Source organism: Adiantum capillus-veneris, chromosome 18, assembly GCF_014529385.1.
Source record: "Adiantum capillus-veneris isolate H3 chromosome 18, ASM1452938v2, whole genome shotgun sequence".
NCBI lineage: Eukaryota > Viridiplantae > Streptophyta > Polypodiopsida > Polypodiales > Pteridaceae > Adiantum > Adiantum capillus-veneris.
In genome coordinates, this window is record NC_140948.1 from 141,442,772 (window position 1) to 141,461,141 (window position 18,370).

An 18,370-nucleotide genomic window follows, 5' to 3' on the forward strand; every position below is an offset into this window, starting at 1 on the left:
CACTAAGCGAGTTTTTAGCCTTAAAGTGAGTACCCCCACTAATTAGTACCCCTTGACCCTTTTGCCCAATTCCATTCCTCCAACTTTCCTCTTTCTGGACTTCCAATCCCACAGTCCAAATTCCAACATCCAGTCCGCCATTCGAATTCCGAATTCCAGATCCCTTGACATGTTGAACATACTTTGACACTAAATATGGATTCTGTTGAACATCCTATACTTCCACGTTTACATCATCTGCTTGACTCCCAAATTGACAAATGGCTTGACAATCGCCATGATACAATTCAGCTCCATCTACATTTCCAAAGATGACTTCATCATTTGCTGCAATATCTTTAGCCTTCCGCAACATCCACTGTGAAATTTCAAGAACTTTTAATATTTGAATTTGCATCTGCATTTCCGCCTAAATCTGAATCTGAATTTGAATATGAATCTCACTCGGAATATGAATTTGAACCAAAATCTGATACTTGGGATACTCCTCTTCATGTTCCTTATACAATAGTGCCCTATCAACTCCTACATATTTGTTCTAATTTTGTCCAATCCAAGAAGAAAATGATGTTGTTAATCCCCACTGAGTATCGATGTCATCCTCCTTGTGACACTGATTGTCATACCCCTTCATCAAGCTTTCCACGGCTTCCATTAAAATTTGCATCTGAATTGGTCTTTGCATCCAAAATTGCAGTTGAATCCAAATCCAAAATTGAGACTGAATCTGAATTGAAATCTGAATTTGAGTCTGAATCACATTCGGCATCTTCCAAAATTTGACTTGCTTTATCAACTGAAAATTTGCCCTCAATATCTCTTCATATCCATCTATATGAAACTGCCGCAATATGGAATGCCACCTCCAACTTCCAATATGAATATCATCATCCTCAATCTCCTTAATTATGCTGCTATCATCTTCTGGTCCTTGCTGCTACAATTGTTGCTTGGCTCTTTTGACATTTGCTTTGAAGTACGCTTGAAATGACAAAATTCCACCATGATATCCGCATTAGCATGCACATCCTCCATTTACTACTGACAACTGTCCTCTTCAAATGTATGTGAATTCCCAATGAGCATGACACCTCGATCAATCAAAAAGGAATCTTCCCGTGCTTCATGGACACACTTCCGTGGTAGGATAGAGGTAACCAAGGTTTCTGCCCGGCTCTATTCCCTGACCTCATGTTGCTCCTCCTTACCTTGCTGCCTTTTATCCTGTTGATATTGTTGATCCTCCACATGGTCTTCTTTCTGACTTCCCACTTGCATTTGCTGAGCTACCACCCATTGATTGTCAAATCGAAACTGTTGTGTACATTGTTGGGATACAATTTCCACAAGATTTGCTAACTGCATATTTCCATCAGTGGATCTTCGTGGTGACAATTCCTCCAAAACTGAGTTGTTCATTGTTGTTGCTGCAAATTCCTCTTGAGTACATTTGATTTTTGAAACTTCTTCCTGCTTTGACTCTTCATTTGTAATCCTACATACATTCTCAATTGAACCCAAAAATAAATCAATCACCTCTTCTTCTTCATTCCTCTCTCTATCCATCACCTCTCTGTTCATCCGACTATCCACCTGTCCATTCCTCACATTATCCACCTCTTCAAATGGTCTTTGATTTCCGTGAACAACATCCTCAATATGTATGATTTTCTTCTCCTCTGAATAATAAATCTCATTGACAAGTGGCAACACTGACATCAATTTCAGCAATGGATATTCCGTCTCCACTCTATGAGCACACTCCAGTGGTAGGGTAGGGGTATCTAGGGGCAGTTTTAGGCTCTCTTGGCCAACCTCCTTTTGCACCTCCTTCTCCTCCACCTTTGGTATCCCCACATGATGGATGTCCGTCTCCAAGACAACCCATCCGTCATCATCATCACTTAATTCATCTTCAAACTCAGCCGCATATGCATCCCTCAATCTCTCACATGCTTCCTGCAATTTTCTCACCTCCTTTCTGCTGGAACATGATGTCCTCCTCTTTCCTTTATGATTATTCAACCACTCATATGCCCTCTCTAAGTCATCCTCAAAATCTTCCAACTTCTCCCATGCTACCTGTGTCCCATCAACTGATGCTTTATGCATTCTTCGGCTAAATTTTTGAAGTTTTGAACACAAATCCACCATACACCACTTCCTACATGCATCTCCCTTTGAAAACTCATCAACTACACATGGGCAATCCTCCACTTCATGCTTCCGACTCATGCATACCTTGCATTTCTTCCTCTTCTTCTTTTGACTCCCCATGGCGCTTATCCGCTAGAACTTTGATTTGAAAGTTGGCTGCTTTCTGACTTCCACGTTTGCAATAGTTCTAATTCCAGATTCCATAATTTGACTTCAAACTCTGCAACAGTCATTCTGATTTGAATTTTGATTCTACAAACTTATCTGATTCCTGATTCTGGTGGTACTCAACTTCTTGCACTTCCTCCTAGTGGAACTTGACTCCCATAACTCCCCCTGATGGAACTGATCCCCCGGAATTTCTTCCTGGTGACCCTCAAAATCTGTGATAATAAATCTGGTTCATCTTCCAATTCTTCCTTCTGTCTGTCTCTCGGATAATCCTCTAGTACATCTAAATCTTCTTGTCCAATCTGGATCCTCTTTTGCTTCTTCTAGGGCAACATCTGAATTTTGATGACTTTCAGAAAATCAGCCCAACTCCATCAGCATAAATGTAATTGTCTTCTTCTAGAGCGCAAATAATTGCCCATACAGACTTGCCCTATTTTGAACGTCTTCCCCTTATTCAGTAACTACTTCCGTCTCTTCAGCACTCGCTCCCACAAGAGAAATCTGAATCCGTCTATGCTACGTCACACATACACCGTGATCGCCAAGTGTTGTAGGCACAAACATTCAGAACGGGCAAACACAGGAGTCAAAATGGAACTAGAACTGGAAAAGAACACAAAAATTGAAAACAGACTAATTCCGCCATAACTTCCATCATCATATTCCCAAAAAGACACTGATCGACAGTTACATAGTTAGAGAATACTAATGGGCAACGCTCTTTCCCAAGAACACCCCTTGGAATCCCAAAAGTACAAAAGTTGATATTCCAAATTCCACTAAGGTAAAACATCCAAAATTCCCTAGGCTTAATACTTACTTTATTCAGAGGCACCGGCCTAGTGTTTAGTTGAGCCATTTCTAGCTCTTTGATCCTTTCCTCAATTTGAGTCATTGGTTTTTAACACCAAATTTCTCTAGGAATTTTCCCACAATAGCTCACATGTTCGGTCTTATTCTAAGCAATTTAGCTAATGTTATTGTACAGGTGATTGGTGCTGAAAAAATGTCCATCAGCCCTTTCAAATCAATAACCTTGTTGGGAGACAATCTCTGACAAGACTGCAATAACATCTGACTTGGCCTCTTAGCAAATGGGGTTGACTGTTGATATCCTTTGTCTCCCCAATATGATTCCACTTCTAAATTCATTTGAGATCCAGTCTCAATTTCCTCTATTTGTGGAAGAGACACTCCTCTTCCATCACCATATTGGTTTACTCGTCTTCTTATCTCACTTGCTTCATTGGCCTCTCTGACTTGTTTCCACAATTCATCAAGACCATCTATTTCTTTACAGTTGTCAGGTATACCTATGTGAAATCCATCGAAAGATTTATTTGTGGTATTCAATACTATCCTTGGCTCTAATGCGGGGTCCTTGAGCTTTTGTCCGTGCTCTTGTGACTGGAATCTAGCTCTTTTTGTTCCTCGTTTGGTCAGATTACTGGTGTAGGTGGGACAAGGATCACACCCTTAGGTTTTCCAACTTGTGGTTCTTGTAAATCTTGGGCACATTTCAAGAATGTCCTTTTCTAGTTCCACATATGGTTATGTGATCCACCTATGTTCTTGGACTTGATTGTTTTTGAGCCGTGTTTCATAGGCTTTTAGGAGGGTGTCTAATGGCTCATTAGCCTTCTCAACCAATAATGGTCCTCCTAAACTAGGACTTCAGTTTCTCATCTGTGGATGGTTCTTATGGAGGTTGAGAAATCTGCATAAGAGAAGGTGCAACCATTTCCTCATGTTGTCTTATCTTTTCTTCAACTTGGGTAAGCTTCTCATCCATGGATTTTTGCTCTCGTTCCCTACTTGCTTTCATCCTAGTCTTTCTAGCTTTCCAACTATTTTGTTTGCATAGTGAACCCCCCAAGGTTTGACCAAGTGGTTGCCACGGCTTTTGTGACAATCTATCTTCGGTTGAAGAGCTTGAAAAGCTTCTTCTAGCATTTCCTCTTGGCTATAAACAGGCTCTGACCTAGCTAAGAATTTATTCACACAATGAACCGCAATGTTCTTTCATCCATCTCATACCTTCTTTCTTCAAGTCAAAACGCAAGAGGTGGAGGTTGTATCGGCCTCATCACTCCATGTATTTCTCTCATCTTCTTTTGCTTCGAAGGGTAGTACCCACTTTGGTTGTTATAATACATGGTAGCTAGTACTAAAGCTTGTTTATTGGATGGTTCCATCATTTGTGTATATCTCATGTCTACATGAATTCTAGCACCTGGCAGTAGAGGTTGTTGTCCTAAGACAGACTGTGGCCTTCAGACTGTGACCTTGAAACTCCTACTACTCCTGGCGCATTCCCCAAAATGTTTCTAGGTGGAGGAGGTGCTACTTGAATAGGTTGTACATACCTCTCCCTAGCATATTCCATGCCATAGTAAACTCCCTCAATTTTGCACCACTTAAACTCCCTTGAATCAGCATTTACAAGAGGAGCTAACCTCTTGACCATTTCATTAATAAAGGTTTCTTGATTAATAGGTGCCACTGGTTTTGCAATGGACTCACTTATCTGTGGATAACTGTGTTGAGAGGATGTGTCATCCTCTTGACTCTTATAATTATTTTCTTTATATTTCTCATAGTTATTTACCAAATAAAGAGATTCTTTAATCAATTCATTTAGCATCATGCTCCTTATCATATGCATATCCTTCTGAAGAGGCGCATGTCTCATTCCTTGGATAAAGATGAGCATTAACCATGCTTGCATAGCAAGTTCCACTCTTGGACAGAACTTGACATATCTCTTGAGACATAATGCTGCTTTGCGAACTAATTCACCCTCTTTTTGTTTGAATCTATGAATTATTGAAACCGTATTGTGAGTTATGCCTTTCTGCAATAGTTCTTCAATGAATTCCTCAAACAGCTCGTCAAGAGTCTCAAAATCACACCTTTTCATTGACTTGAACCATGTAGCCACGTCATCTTCTAGAGTCAGTCCAAATCCTACAAATTGTGCTGAAAAATCCAAAACTTCCTCTGCTGTAGTTACTCTTGTGAAAGCCGCTACATGATCTCTTAGATCTTTATCTTTGGAGTATTGCCTATTTACCCATTTTGGGATTTGGGATGGTCTAACTCGCCGATTGTCTACAAGTCTAATCATAGACTCTCCCAATCCTTCTCTCGATTCAGGCCTTCTACTATGCCTAGGTTCTTCTTTGAAGGGATTAGTCATTCTGTTGGAATTTGGTCCTTGAGAAAGCATGTTTTGTTACCATATACATGTGGTAGTGATGTGTGTGAACACACTAGGACCGTCGGGGCATTTCTTCCCTGTTTAGGAGGTTTTTTCCCCCGAGCATTGTATATACGCCCATCACGCTAGGGCTATCTATCTTTCCATTGCACACCAAGTAAAACACTCTCTATTGTGTGCCTTGAGCTTCCTTTTTCTTCTCCAAGCTGTCTGTGTTTCTCTGCAACCCTAATTCCAACAATTGGTATCAGAGCAGGTTGTGTCCTCCCGGACTTAGTCGCCTGTTGCTCTAGCACACGCCTACTCACTATCTCTTATTACAGTGAGGTTTGGTGTGCATTCGTAGGTCGACAAATATTTCGAGCAAGCTCGTAGAGCTTAGTCTGCTCAAATTTCTGATTCGGGTTCATTTCAGCCTCCGTTTCCACTACAGGCAGGTCTGCATAGGCAATTTCGTCATTTTGTGCAAAGTTTTTGTCAGAGCCGTTTTTTGCATAACATGTGCCTTATAGTCTTCTACGGTTTGTGCTATATAGCACGTGTTGTTCCCACTCCGTTTGTCCTATTTTTGGGTAGTTTTCACATCAGGTGCAGCATTTACCATGGCTGACAACAACAACACAGATGTGTTCAAGATGTTTGCTGCTGAGGACAGGTTGGATGGGGACAGTTACCCTATGTGGACTTATATGATGCAACACGTTCTTGTGTCAAAGGGTGTCTAGAATATTGTGCAGGGCATTGATGTACGTCCTGGTTCTAAGGATGTAGGCGATGTTGAGGATGTTGCAGGTCTTGCTGCAAGGATTGCTGCTATTAGAGTTATTTTGCCTACAAGCTCGTTGGGATGTAAAGGATGCACAGGCTCGTGCATTGATTGTGTTGTCTATGAAGCGCACCATTGTTCCTCACATCCGTTTAGCAAAATCTGAAAACAAGCTTGGGATATTTTGCCTGGTCTTTATGCAAGTTGCAATGAGGCTAAAATTGCGTTGCTACGTAAAGAGCTGGAATCGAAGATTATGCATGAGGAAGATGATATGGACACTTTCCTTGCTGGTGTCAAGGATATCAATGAGCAAATTGTTTCTGCAGGTGAAGTCATTTCAAACAGTTCCCTTGTGCAGACTGTTCTTGATGTCTTACCAGATTTTTGCTAGTACTTGGAGACTGATGACCCAAGGAAATCTTGAAGTTGTCAAGTTTGATGCATTATGCACATTGCTGTTGCAAGAATCACTTTCCAGAAAAAACAGAACTAGGTAGCGTGCAATTGAACAGGCTTTTATTGCTTCTCAAAGAAAGGGTGGTAACAAAAATGCGGCCACTTCTTATGGTTCGGCTACAGTGGCAAAACTTATGTTCCTAATGCTTCTGTTCCTAATGCTTCTGCTGGCAGCAATTTGTTTGGAAATTCTGGTGATAAGGGCAAAAAGAAGATGCATTTCCATTATTGTAAAGCTAATGATATCTTGATCAAGTCGTGTCCTAAGTTGAAGGGCAAAGAGGCTAAGAATAATGAGGGTGGTTCCACTGCAAATGCTGGTTCCACTACAAATGCAGCCATTGTTGAGTCTTCTGTGAAAGGAGACAGTGTTGCTGATGTTGATGCAGAATGGGCTTTTAGCGCAAAGTGCACTTATAATCCTGCTGTCCATGATGCATGCTTGTCAGTTGCTATAGATTCACATGTGTGGTATTTCGACAGTGGTGCCACAAAGCACATTACCTCACATCGTGAATTGTTTACCTCTCTCAAGTCTGTCCCTCATGGGAATTCAATCACTTGTGCCAACAAGGCCTCTTATCCGGTTCAAGGTGTTGGAAAGATTATGCTCACTGCTGCAAATGGCAGTTCCTTCACACTTGTTGATGCACTTTATGTACCTGGGATCAAGAAGAATCTCTTGAGTGTATCCGCACTTCCTAGACGTGGACTTGTAGTCAAATTTGTGGATGACAGATGTACAGCTCATGATCTCAGTGTTGGTGATAAAATTGTTGCATCTTTTGTGTTGTGGGCTGTATAAGCTCACTTTGTATGACAACTGTGGACAAAATTTTGCAAATGATGTTGCAGATTCAAGGGCCATTTCAGATGCAAAACTTTGGTATGCACGTTTTGGTCATCTGAATTTTGTCAGTTTGCTGCGTTTACAAAAAGCTGATATGGTTGCTTCTTTGCCACCTCTTGAAGCACCTGTCAAACATGTTTGTGAAGGGTGTATTTTGGGTAAGATGCAGTGTTCTAAGTTTCCAAAGGATGGTTTAGTTCAGGCAACATGCAGGTTGCAACTTGTGCATAGTGGTGTTTGTGGGCCCATGCAAAATCCGTCCTTAGGAAATTACCTGTACTTCGTGACTTTCATTGATGATTACTCTAGGCATGCATGGGTATTTTTGCTTAAAGGGAAGTCAGAAGTTTTTATGTGCTTCAAACAATTTCTGGCTATGGCTGAAAATGTCTCGAAATGTACTATGGTCACCCTCCGTTCCGATCGAGGGGGGGAGTATATGTCTCATGAATTCAATGCATTTCTGGCTAATCGTGGGATAAAACACCAATGTATAGTGCCTTATACACCTCAGCAAAATGGTGTTGCTGAGAGGAAAAACAGGTCACTTATGAAAATGGCACGATGTATGGTCAACAGTCAAGTTTTGCCGCATTCTTTTTGGCATGAGGCCATCATGTGTGCCACTTATGTACTTAACAGGTGTCCTACAAAATCTTTGTAGTCTATTACTCCATATGAAGCATGGCATGATAGAAAGCCTTCTATTGAGCACATGCGTGTTTTTGGTTGTTTGGCATATGCTTTGGTGGCACAAACACAGCGCAGAAAATTGGATGATAAGGCTGTCAAATGTATTTTTGTTGGTTATAGTGCTGAAAGCAAAGGTTACAGGTTATATCATCCGCAAACAAAGCGTATTCTGGTTTCACGGGATGTAGTGTTTGTGGAAGATTCTGTTCAGCCATTGTTGTCATGTACTAGAGACAGTAATGTAAGCTCATAGGACATTTATGACACTTTGTTGCCTCTTTTCAGTGGTCGAAATACAAATGTAATTTCCAATGAGGCAAATGTACAGCCTATGGGGGTTTCTAAAAATGTTACAGATCAGCCTATTACTGATGCAAATGTACATGATGTACTTGAGGAGGAAAGGGCTGGAAATGAGCAGGCTAGAGGTATGCCAAAATGGCTGGTGCACACTTTGCGTGATAGTAAATTGGATGCACCTTTGTCTAGTCGTACTCATTCAGGCTCTCGCCATGCATCTTATGCATCAGATTGTTATGCTTTGGCTATGTCTAGCTTACATGATGTTGAGGAGCCTCTGTCTTTTGATGAAGCACAGAATTCAAAAAATTGGATGGCTGCCATGCAATCAGAATATGATGCACTTATCAAAAATGACACATAGACTTTATGTGATTTTCCTCCTAGCAAAAAGGCCATTGGTACGAAGTGGGTTTACAAGTTGAAATGCAAGCTGGATGGTGAGATCGATCGCCATAAGGCTCGACTTGTTGCAAAGGGTTATGCACAGCAAAAAGGCATAGATTATAAAGAGACTTTTTCTCCCACTTGTCGTATGACTATTGTTCATTTTCTATGTGCATTGGTAGCTCATTTTGGTTGGGATGTACATCAATCAGACATTGTTACTGCTTTCTTGAATGGTGACGTATTTGAGGAAGTTTATGTAACGTAGCCTCGCGGTTTTGTCATAAAAGGACAAGAGGACAAAGTGTGCAGATGTAAGAAGGCTTTGTATGGGTTGACGCAATCTCCTCGTGCTTGGTATGAGAAATTTGATACTCATTTGATTAAACGAGGCTTTCGTAACAGTCCAACAGAAAGCACATTGTATGTAAAGCGTGAGGTTGATGTACTTCTCATTGTGGTTCTTTATGTTGATGATTTGCTGATCATTGGACCAAATGAGAGACATATTGCTGAATTAAAGGCTAATTTGAATGCTACTTTCAAGATGAAAGATTTGGGGCTCTTGCATCATTACTTGGGTACAAAGTTTAAGCAATTTGATGGTGGTATTTCCTTGTGTCCAAAAAGTTACATAGAGACATTGCTATGTAAGTTTGGACTTGAGGATTGCAAACCTATTGCCACTTCCCATGGAAACAGGTTTGAATTTGAGTCTACACGATGTTGGCGATCCTGTTGATATCACTCTTTATCAAATTGTTGTTGGCTGCCTCATTTATGTATGTAACACGAGGCCGGATATTCAGTTTGCAGTCTCATAGGTCAACAAATTTATGCATAGCCCAGGGTCTAAGCATTGGCAGGCTGTCAAGAGGATTGTTCGCTACCTTAGTGGCACTTTACATCCTGGCTTGTTTTATCCCAAGGTGGGATCATTGCCGCCAGACTTACATGCTTTTTCGGACTCAGATTCGCGGCTGGTTGTTTTGACACGGGAGTGTCCACAAGTGGTTTTTGTTTCATGCTTCGCAGTTCATGTATATCATGGTTGAGCAAGAAGCAACCTACTGTGGCCACTTTGAGTTGTGAGGCTGAGTACACGGCAGTCTTCACAGCTACGGTTGAGTGTGTATGGCTCAGACGTCTTATGGCTGATTTGGGTGTTGGACAGGACGCTACCAACACTATCTACACTTACAATCAGAGCGCATTGGCAGTTGTGAGGAACCCAGTTTTTCATGCTCGCACAAAGTACATTGAGGTGCATTACCACTATTTCAGGGAGAGGCTCTCAACAGGAGAAATCATCTTGGCTTATGTGCCAACATAGGACAACCTTGCAGATCTTTTCACAAAGGCATTGTCTCGTGAGAATCTTGAAGCTTTCCGCAAAGCTTTGGGCTTACTCCCCTTTGTGGATTGATCATGTCCTCAGAACATGGAACTTCCCTTTACTCATGTGCCAGCTCTCGTTCACCGCATCACTCCAGAGGGGATTTGTTACCATATACATGTGGTAGTGATGTGTGTGAACACACTAGGGCCGCCGGGGCATTTTTTCCCTCTTTAGTAGGTTTTTCCCCCGAGCATTGTATATACGCCCATCACTCTAGGGCTATCTATCTTTCCATTGCACGCTAAGTAAAACACTCTCTATTGTGTGCCTTGAGCTTCCTTCATCTTCTCCAAGATGTGTGCGTTTCTCTGCAACCCTAATTCCAACATGTTTTCCCTCTCTATGATCACTTCATCTCTCGTTGCCACTCTAGAAGGGAATCCATGTGGCTTGCTCTTTGGAATTATTGTAGGAATTGTCGTGTTTGGTGGAGATTTTTGTGGTCCACCTATTTCTAATGCATTCCATGGATTTGTGCTTTCTAGATCTCTATATTCTTTTCCATACTTGTCAGCAACTATAGATTTCCATTTATAGTTGATTCTATATGTATAGACAGATAAGAGCTTTTAATCTAGCAACTCTTCTAGGTATGGCTTATGTGCACCTATAAAGATTGACCTCTTTGTCGTCAATGTATCTATATAGTCCTTCACTCTTATGATTTGTCATCTAAAATATCTCAACAAGATTGGTCTTTATCAACTGCAAGTTTGAAAGATCCATTGAGGGTGGATGCTCCTCTATTGTTGGGATCTCGAAGCTCGTGTAAGGTGAGTTTGAGTCTAAAGTAGACATGATCTCTAGGCTTAACAGGTCTAGCTTGATATAAGAGGACTTGGACCAATGTGTTCAAGTGCTTTGGTTAGGAAAAAGTCAAAACTTGAAGTCTTTGATGTCTCACCTTGAGACATCATACATGTTTCATTGTTGTTCAGGGTCTACACAAAAAGCCGTAGAGCTATTGTGGAGCTTCGTTTTGATAAAAAAAGTTTTTGAATCTGATACCGGAAGCTCAAGTTATGGCTAAAATAGTTTTTTTTTTACTCAATATATACTTGGAGACTTTATATGATGTTAGCGTGCAAACAAGAAGGAAAATGAATGCCTCTATAGCCTTGCACAAGCCACATTGTCGGAAGGAAGAACTATTGCACGATTGAAAACACATGTGGTAAACACCATTAGAGATTTATGAAAAACCCTCCAAGCATGGAACACACTCAAAATTAAGAGAAACAAAGGATGTCATGACGAAGCTCGTCTTGTGGAGATGTCTGTAGAGTATCCATTGTCAGGCCAAGGGCAGGGCCAAGGACTAGGACGGACATGCGGTCAAGGGGCGCTATATTTAGGGGCTAGGAGTCTATATATGGCACGGTTGGGTAGAGAGTTGCATGGTCCAGTCCCCCGCGGTCTAACATTGGTATCAGAGCAATGTTAGACCATGGGGGACTGGACCATGCAACTCTCCACCCAACCGTGCCATATATAGACTCCTAGCCCCAAAATATAGCGCCCCTTGACCGCATGTCCGTCCTGGCCCTTGGCCTGACATTACTCCCCCCTTGGAGAAGTGTTTTCGTCCTCGAAAACACAAGTGGTAGTATCTTCGTAAGCACTGATGTTTTCCTTATTGGCATCCTCTACACGGGCCAATTGTCCATATGACCGATACCTAGTGCAGTGAGGAGGTTCAATGAAACCAAGAGCAACATCTTGATTTTCAACATTGTTGTCCTTTTGCAACCACCCGTATCTAAATGGTAACTCATGATAACGCATGTGAGTATCTTGAAAAGCTCATAGGTACTGAAAGATAGAATAGGGAGTGTCCTCATGTCAGACTTCTGAACATTTTGGAACACACAGAACCACATGTTCACCCCTAACAAAGGTTACATGCCAACATATTTTGTCAGCACACCTACTAAGTCCTTGACTTATGAAACTATCGGTATCCAACCCCACCACAACAGGTGTTCAAAGTTGAAAACCTAACCTAAGCAAATTCTAGAATAAGAAGAGAATCACCTATTCAGAATGCATTGTGCTAACGTATGCTCTTAGCAGATCCTTTAGTACAGTTTACTAACGTATGCGCTTAGCATATCCTTTAGTACTAAATAGAATACTTGTAAGCTGTCCATGGGATGAATAACAGCAGTAAGAGTGAGGTACTTTCCCCAGCCACTCACAGACAGTCTTCCACGACTGACGACAAACTATGATTCAACCATTGAGTATCCAGCCATATACTCGATATGGAATGGAAACAACCAACTAGGTTGAAGGTAGATTGGAGGTTCCAGCAACCAATCACTAACATCCATACTCAGCCATCACCTTGTATGGCAGGGTGTAAACTCATACTAAATCTGCAAGAGAGATTGCACTAGCAGTGCAAAATGGTGCAGAAAGAATAAAGTCCATGGATTTGCATGCCGCTCCAAATAAATTTGTGTTAAACACTAGGGCCCATAACACCTAGTGTGCATGCATTTAACACAAACATATCCAAACCGCAATTCCATGACGAGACTTTCCACGATACTTACGTGAAAATCTTGCAACAAAGTTGGACCATAATAGAATGTGACAACCCGGTCACACCTAGGAACCAACCATGAGACATTCTCATGAACGTAGCATACTTTGCAGCAAAAGTTGGACCATAATAGAATGTGACAACCCGGTCACACCTAGGAACCAACCATGAGACATTCTCATGAACGTAGCATACTTTGCTTTATGTAGAAATGACCCTCCGTTAAGGTGGTTTCACAGCACTTGTAATCACAACAAGTCTGTACTTAGTACCCGATAATTTCTTGCCACTGAAATTGTTCCTGATACTGTGTGCGTCAATTGGTCTAATGAACGGATGCGACCAGCACCTAGGGACTTCATCGCGACACATCATTTTGAATTGGGCACCAGTGTCAGTCCCAGAGACTCATATTCTCCACATGTGGAATATGTCTCAAGTAAGGATGCCAGGAAAAGTGACATCCATCAAGTACGAGTTGTACTTGTGTGTGGAGGTAACTACAAACACTCTGCGACGCGAGTGAGAGGGACCCTCATTATCATGCTCCACACTGGCTAAACCAAACTCCTTGAGTTCCTAGACCATGTTGTATCCCATGTGACAACATGTGCCAAATCGAACCCTACAAGTAGGTTCGTAATAGCATAAGGCAAAAAGGTAGATTGGACACTTGGCCCAAAATACTTTGTGCCGACATGCCCTTGGCATGGCTCTGTAACATTCAAGCGTACTTATACGTCTTGAAAAAAAAAACAAGCAGAGCATACAAAAAATGGAATAACACCAAATTAATAGATGCGTACCTGGAGGTTTGAACGTAATGTTCACTTACCAGTATTTAAATGGAGAGGAGCACATCTCCTACCTGAAAAACAAACAGCATTGCACTGGGAACCGTGGGTGTTGCCTTCGCACTCCAACCCCTTTGGTTAAAATCTACGTAGTCAAACCCCTTGGTAAGACCCTTTGTAGAAACTGCTCAACTAGCAGGTAACGGCAACCAACATAGTTAACCATGTACATAATGATTGGAATCAACTTGAAAAGTTGAGTTTGTCTGCTACCGCGTGGTAGATTGCGGAATTCTTTCCTTGAAAGTCTAACTGAGAGAGATCAAACTATGATCCTCAATGCAGATCAGCTGTGATCCTCAATGTAGATCAACTATGATCCTCAATGCCTATGGGGTGATGTAGCAGTCACCCGTCAGGTTGTACCCCAAAACAATATGTCCATAGACACTCCGTAGTTCTATAGAGAGAGTAGGAAATCCACACAAGTGAACTGCCTAGCTCGTGTGGACAGCCATGCTGTCACCACTGATTGCTGCATCTATACTTCCTTGTAGAGATCAACTGTTGTGAGTTGAAGATTATCAAAAACTTAGCTTGAGTGTAGCACTGAAAACATGTAGTGCAAAAATGATACCCTAAACATCCGTAATGACAAGACTCTTGCTTGTGCATTAACGTCGATGTATACTTCCCTGGGTAGATCTGTTCAATCTTGAAAACAATCACCCCAAAGAATGCCAATAGTTGGGTCTTACCCTTGGCCTGACAATGGCTCTTAGCCGGTGTGGCTCATAGCCCTTATGCAAATTAGTGTTCAATGGACGAACCGATGAAGACTAATTTGAGTAGCATCTTAGCCACGTGCTAGCTGAGAGTTAGAGCACCTTGGCTCAGGCTGACTCACGAGCAAAACACGTATCCAAAGCTTCTTAGAAGATTTTTCATTTTTCCCTTAAAGAGAGGGAGAGAGAGAAGAAGAACATGCTGGGCTGAGGAATTTTTCTTAAATTTCTAGAGTGTGAACCCAATCTGTGTGCTTTTACACATCTTATGCCTGACTTGTAGCTTATCCTATAAGCATTCCACAGTTTTCAGGTATGACTCTCTCATTGAGAGAGGTAACAGAAAAACACAACCACATTTTGACCTACCTGCCTTGCAGGGTCGTGATTGTATGAAAATGACTTAGCATTGGCACTTTGCCTGTGAAATAAGTTCTAGATTTAGGTTCCTTTTAGTGTTGTTGGGTGTTGATAGCAACCAACCATCATGTTCAACAATCCATCACTTAGTCTGTCCATGACAGAGCTGCGAGTGTGACAGCGGAAGCGTAATCCATGAAGTGGTGGACTCCATGCCACCTGCTTAGCATGCCTTGCGTGCAAAAGCGTAAGCCCTTGGCTACTAGGACAGTCTCAAGCGTGAGAACCAAAACCATAAGTGCTTTGCACAGAAGAAACTGGTAGGGATTCTGTGAGCTGACATTCCCTATTTTTCCAGTTCCCCAAACTTGTGTGCCAAAGCCCTTGATTCCAAGTCAATGGCAGTATCTCGACACAAGGGAGAAGCCGTGCTTCATGTAAAATTGCCAAAGCACTTTGCTTTGCACAATGACAGTAATTGCCAAGGAAAGTGTAAACATGGAAAAAAAAAACTAGAAAACTTGAACTTGGCTAACCTGGTAGGTGTTGCAGCAACCAGTTGTTATAAAATTCCAAAGGAAAAACTCGCGTAAAGGTGGCTCATAGCCAAATCTGCCGTGCGAGAGAGAGTTGTCACATATGTATATTCCCCCTCGTGTATCATATACATCCGTCGTATACGGAATGAAAGAATCTACAAGCATTTTGCCAAATCCGTCCCAAGTTTGTATGCTCATAGCATATGCCAAACGTGGTGAGTCATTATGCAAGATGCGTAAATAGAAGTCGTGCTTCAGCTAAATCTGTTAGTGCTAATAGCCAACTGAAGTGGCTGCAAATAGCATGACAAAAAGAATCGACCTTGTCGAACAATTTCAAGTGAAATTAACCGGTATTGTGTGACAAGCATCCTATGTTGGCTTGTAGAAACAGTGACAAGGAGTCGGCCATGCCGAGCAACTTGCTGCCCTCAACAAATCCAGTAATATGCCATGCCTGTCACCTTGAGATGCTGAAAAACTAGCCCTTGGCCCTGCCTTTGAAGCAACAAATAATCTGTGATGAGCGTGTTCCATCAAGGTACTCAGGAGAAGCCATGCTTCATATCACTATGTCTGGCCTCTTTGCCAATAAATGCTGCTTGGCATTATGAATGATAGCTGTGATTATTCATTCCATTGCATACGAGAGTTACAAAGCACATGTGCAATAAGTACTCCGCTTCATCCTGTCAAGGGCCTTGCCCAATTCACAACCAATTTGGAATTTTGTGAGCAACTTCAATGCTCCAGTGGTGTTACACAAACCGTGCGTCGGCCCTGCCGAGTTCTATGCACCTTGAACAAGAGCGTTGCAGTAGAATCATTCAAGCCTTGCTTGATAAATTCTACCTATCTCTTGGCAGCAACCATTGCACCACTCGGAATTCACAAAACCAAACAAAGTGCTGATGATTGTATAAAGAATGCAAAAAGTAATGCCGAAACATAAACAAAAATACCTGGAATCATGGTGAAAATCCATGAAGGCATCATAGCTGTTGAAGGATCCTGCTCTTAATCGCCCAAGCCAAACATTTTGACTACCGTCCTGAAGCCTTGCTCGCATTGCTTTTGCTTGCAAAGCGGTTCACCGCTTTCCACAAGCATAATCCATTGGAAAGCTCGATCCCGTGAATAGCCGTACCTACATATCCGTGTGCCGACATGGTCGAACCATGTTGGTTCCGTCGCTTACTGAATAATCGGTGGTAAATTGAGAAGCTTGCTTCAGTGGAAAACACTCCAGAATTTTCTGTCCCTGCCGAACTATGGCATGGCCTTGGTTGCATGCCAAGCATGCCATGCCCTACGAGCATGCATGGTTGCATGCCTTGACATGCAATCCGCAAAATCCGCGGGTCCCAGCCCCTATCAAGAGGGGGTGTCCTAATTTAGGGCGCCCACTAAATCCAAATTATGAAGAAAAACTCCAAGGCGGCGACGCAGGTGTCTCTGCAAGAGAAAACTCATTTGCGCTGGCCTGCACGGGCTTTGTTGGGACTCCCAAAAGATAATACAAAACATCCCTTGTTATTACAGACATTTTGCATTCTTACAGTATACAAAATCCATCAAGCTTGGAACATCGTAAATGGGGGGATGATACAATCACCCATCTGAGCCGGATAGCAGTAAACAAAGCAACAGCAAACAAGATAGACCCTTACCTGCATCCATACAAACAGAGCAACATTTTGTTAGATCTGACTGCGTATAGACATGTATCATCAGGTCTAGTCAGTTGTTATCCATGTCAATCTACTGAAAACTTAAATTACTGCTACACCTAATAGTGCAGACCATAAGGGTCTAAGTATATAGGCCATAGTTTTCCCCATAGGTCATGACATCCTAGGGGAGGCTAGTGAAGTGCCTAATCCAAATATTTACGAAATCTCCCCACGTCAAAGTATCATTAACAAGTCAGGTTACCTAAAAACAATGCAAGCTTTTCAAACATGCATAGAGTGCAGGTGGCCAAGTGGTGGTGTTTTACAATCACCCAATTTGTGCATAACACCCAATGTTTTTACTGAGCTGCGTCTAACGAAAATTCGAGTGTGATTTTAGTGCATATGATATAGTATATAGCTTATCCTCATATTTCCCAACCATAACGACGAGTATGTAAAAAATTTTGCCAGAGTTTTGTTTGAAAAACGGATTATTTTTCAAAAAAAACCAGCATCTCTCAAGGAGACCCTCAACATGAGGATTTGTAGCATAACCTTGTCTTTGAAATTAAATCAAATTCTTTTCCAAAACATCCTCCTGAATCCCATAAATCTATTTCCAAGAAGAAGCTATCAGTGATACAGGATCTTTAGCACGAGTTGACATAGCCATAGTATGAGGGACTACACCTCTTACTACACAAAATGTTATACCTACCTCTACAGATGCATAAGTTTTTAGTCATAGGCCAAAACTTAGTGTATACAAATAGGGGGTATACAAACCAGTGGTTCATTTACTGTGAGCTCAAAGTAGATCAATCATTGATTAGCCGAGTGGTACCTGCTGATAGTGATAAAATTAAACAACTAAATCCAGCAACAATGTTTGTGAATATTATGCAGAACGGAAAGGCCCATCCTAGGGCCATACTTTGCTGTAAATACCCGATTATGATTTTTTTTTAAAAACCTTTATTTATTCTAGTCTGTACAAAAGTTACATATTGCAAGCCATATATTTTTTTACAAAAAGTAGAATTCAGGCCGGATTTCCCTGCAGCAGCAGCCTTCTCAGCCAGAGTTATTCCAGACATACCATACCTTCCATCTCTCAATCCATGTTCATATGCCAGACCCCTCTTAAAACATTCATAGGGTAGGTATATTTAAACACCATTATAGTACGCTCAGACAATGACCAGTTTATGAAACCTTAGTGTTAATTACTAATGAAGAATCATCGCCATATACAGTATCCAT

The 18,370-nt window shown here is 41.6% G+C and overlaps 1 protein-coding gene across 1 annotated transcript; it reads right to left on the reverse strand.

Moving 5' to 3' along the window:
• Positions 1-1,176: 1,176 nt before the first annotated feature.
• Positions 1,177-1,719, reverse strand: LOC147436543 (uncharacterized). Its single transcript, XM_086488178.1, has one exon. It carries the CDS (start codon positions 1,717-1,719, stop codon positions 1,177-1,179), a length of 543 nt encoding a protein of 180 aa, XP_086344304.1.
• Between the last annotated feature and the right edge of the window lie 16,651 nt (positions 1,720-18,370).

Bases quoted from the DNA above. Each gene is read 5' to 3' on its own strand.
- LOC147436543 (XM_086488178.1), bottom strand. From the start codon at position 1,719: ATGTCAGTGTTGCCACTTGTCAATGAGATTTATTATTCAGAGGAGAAG.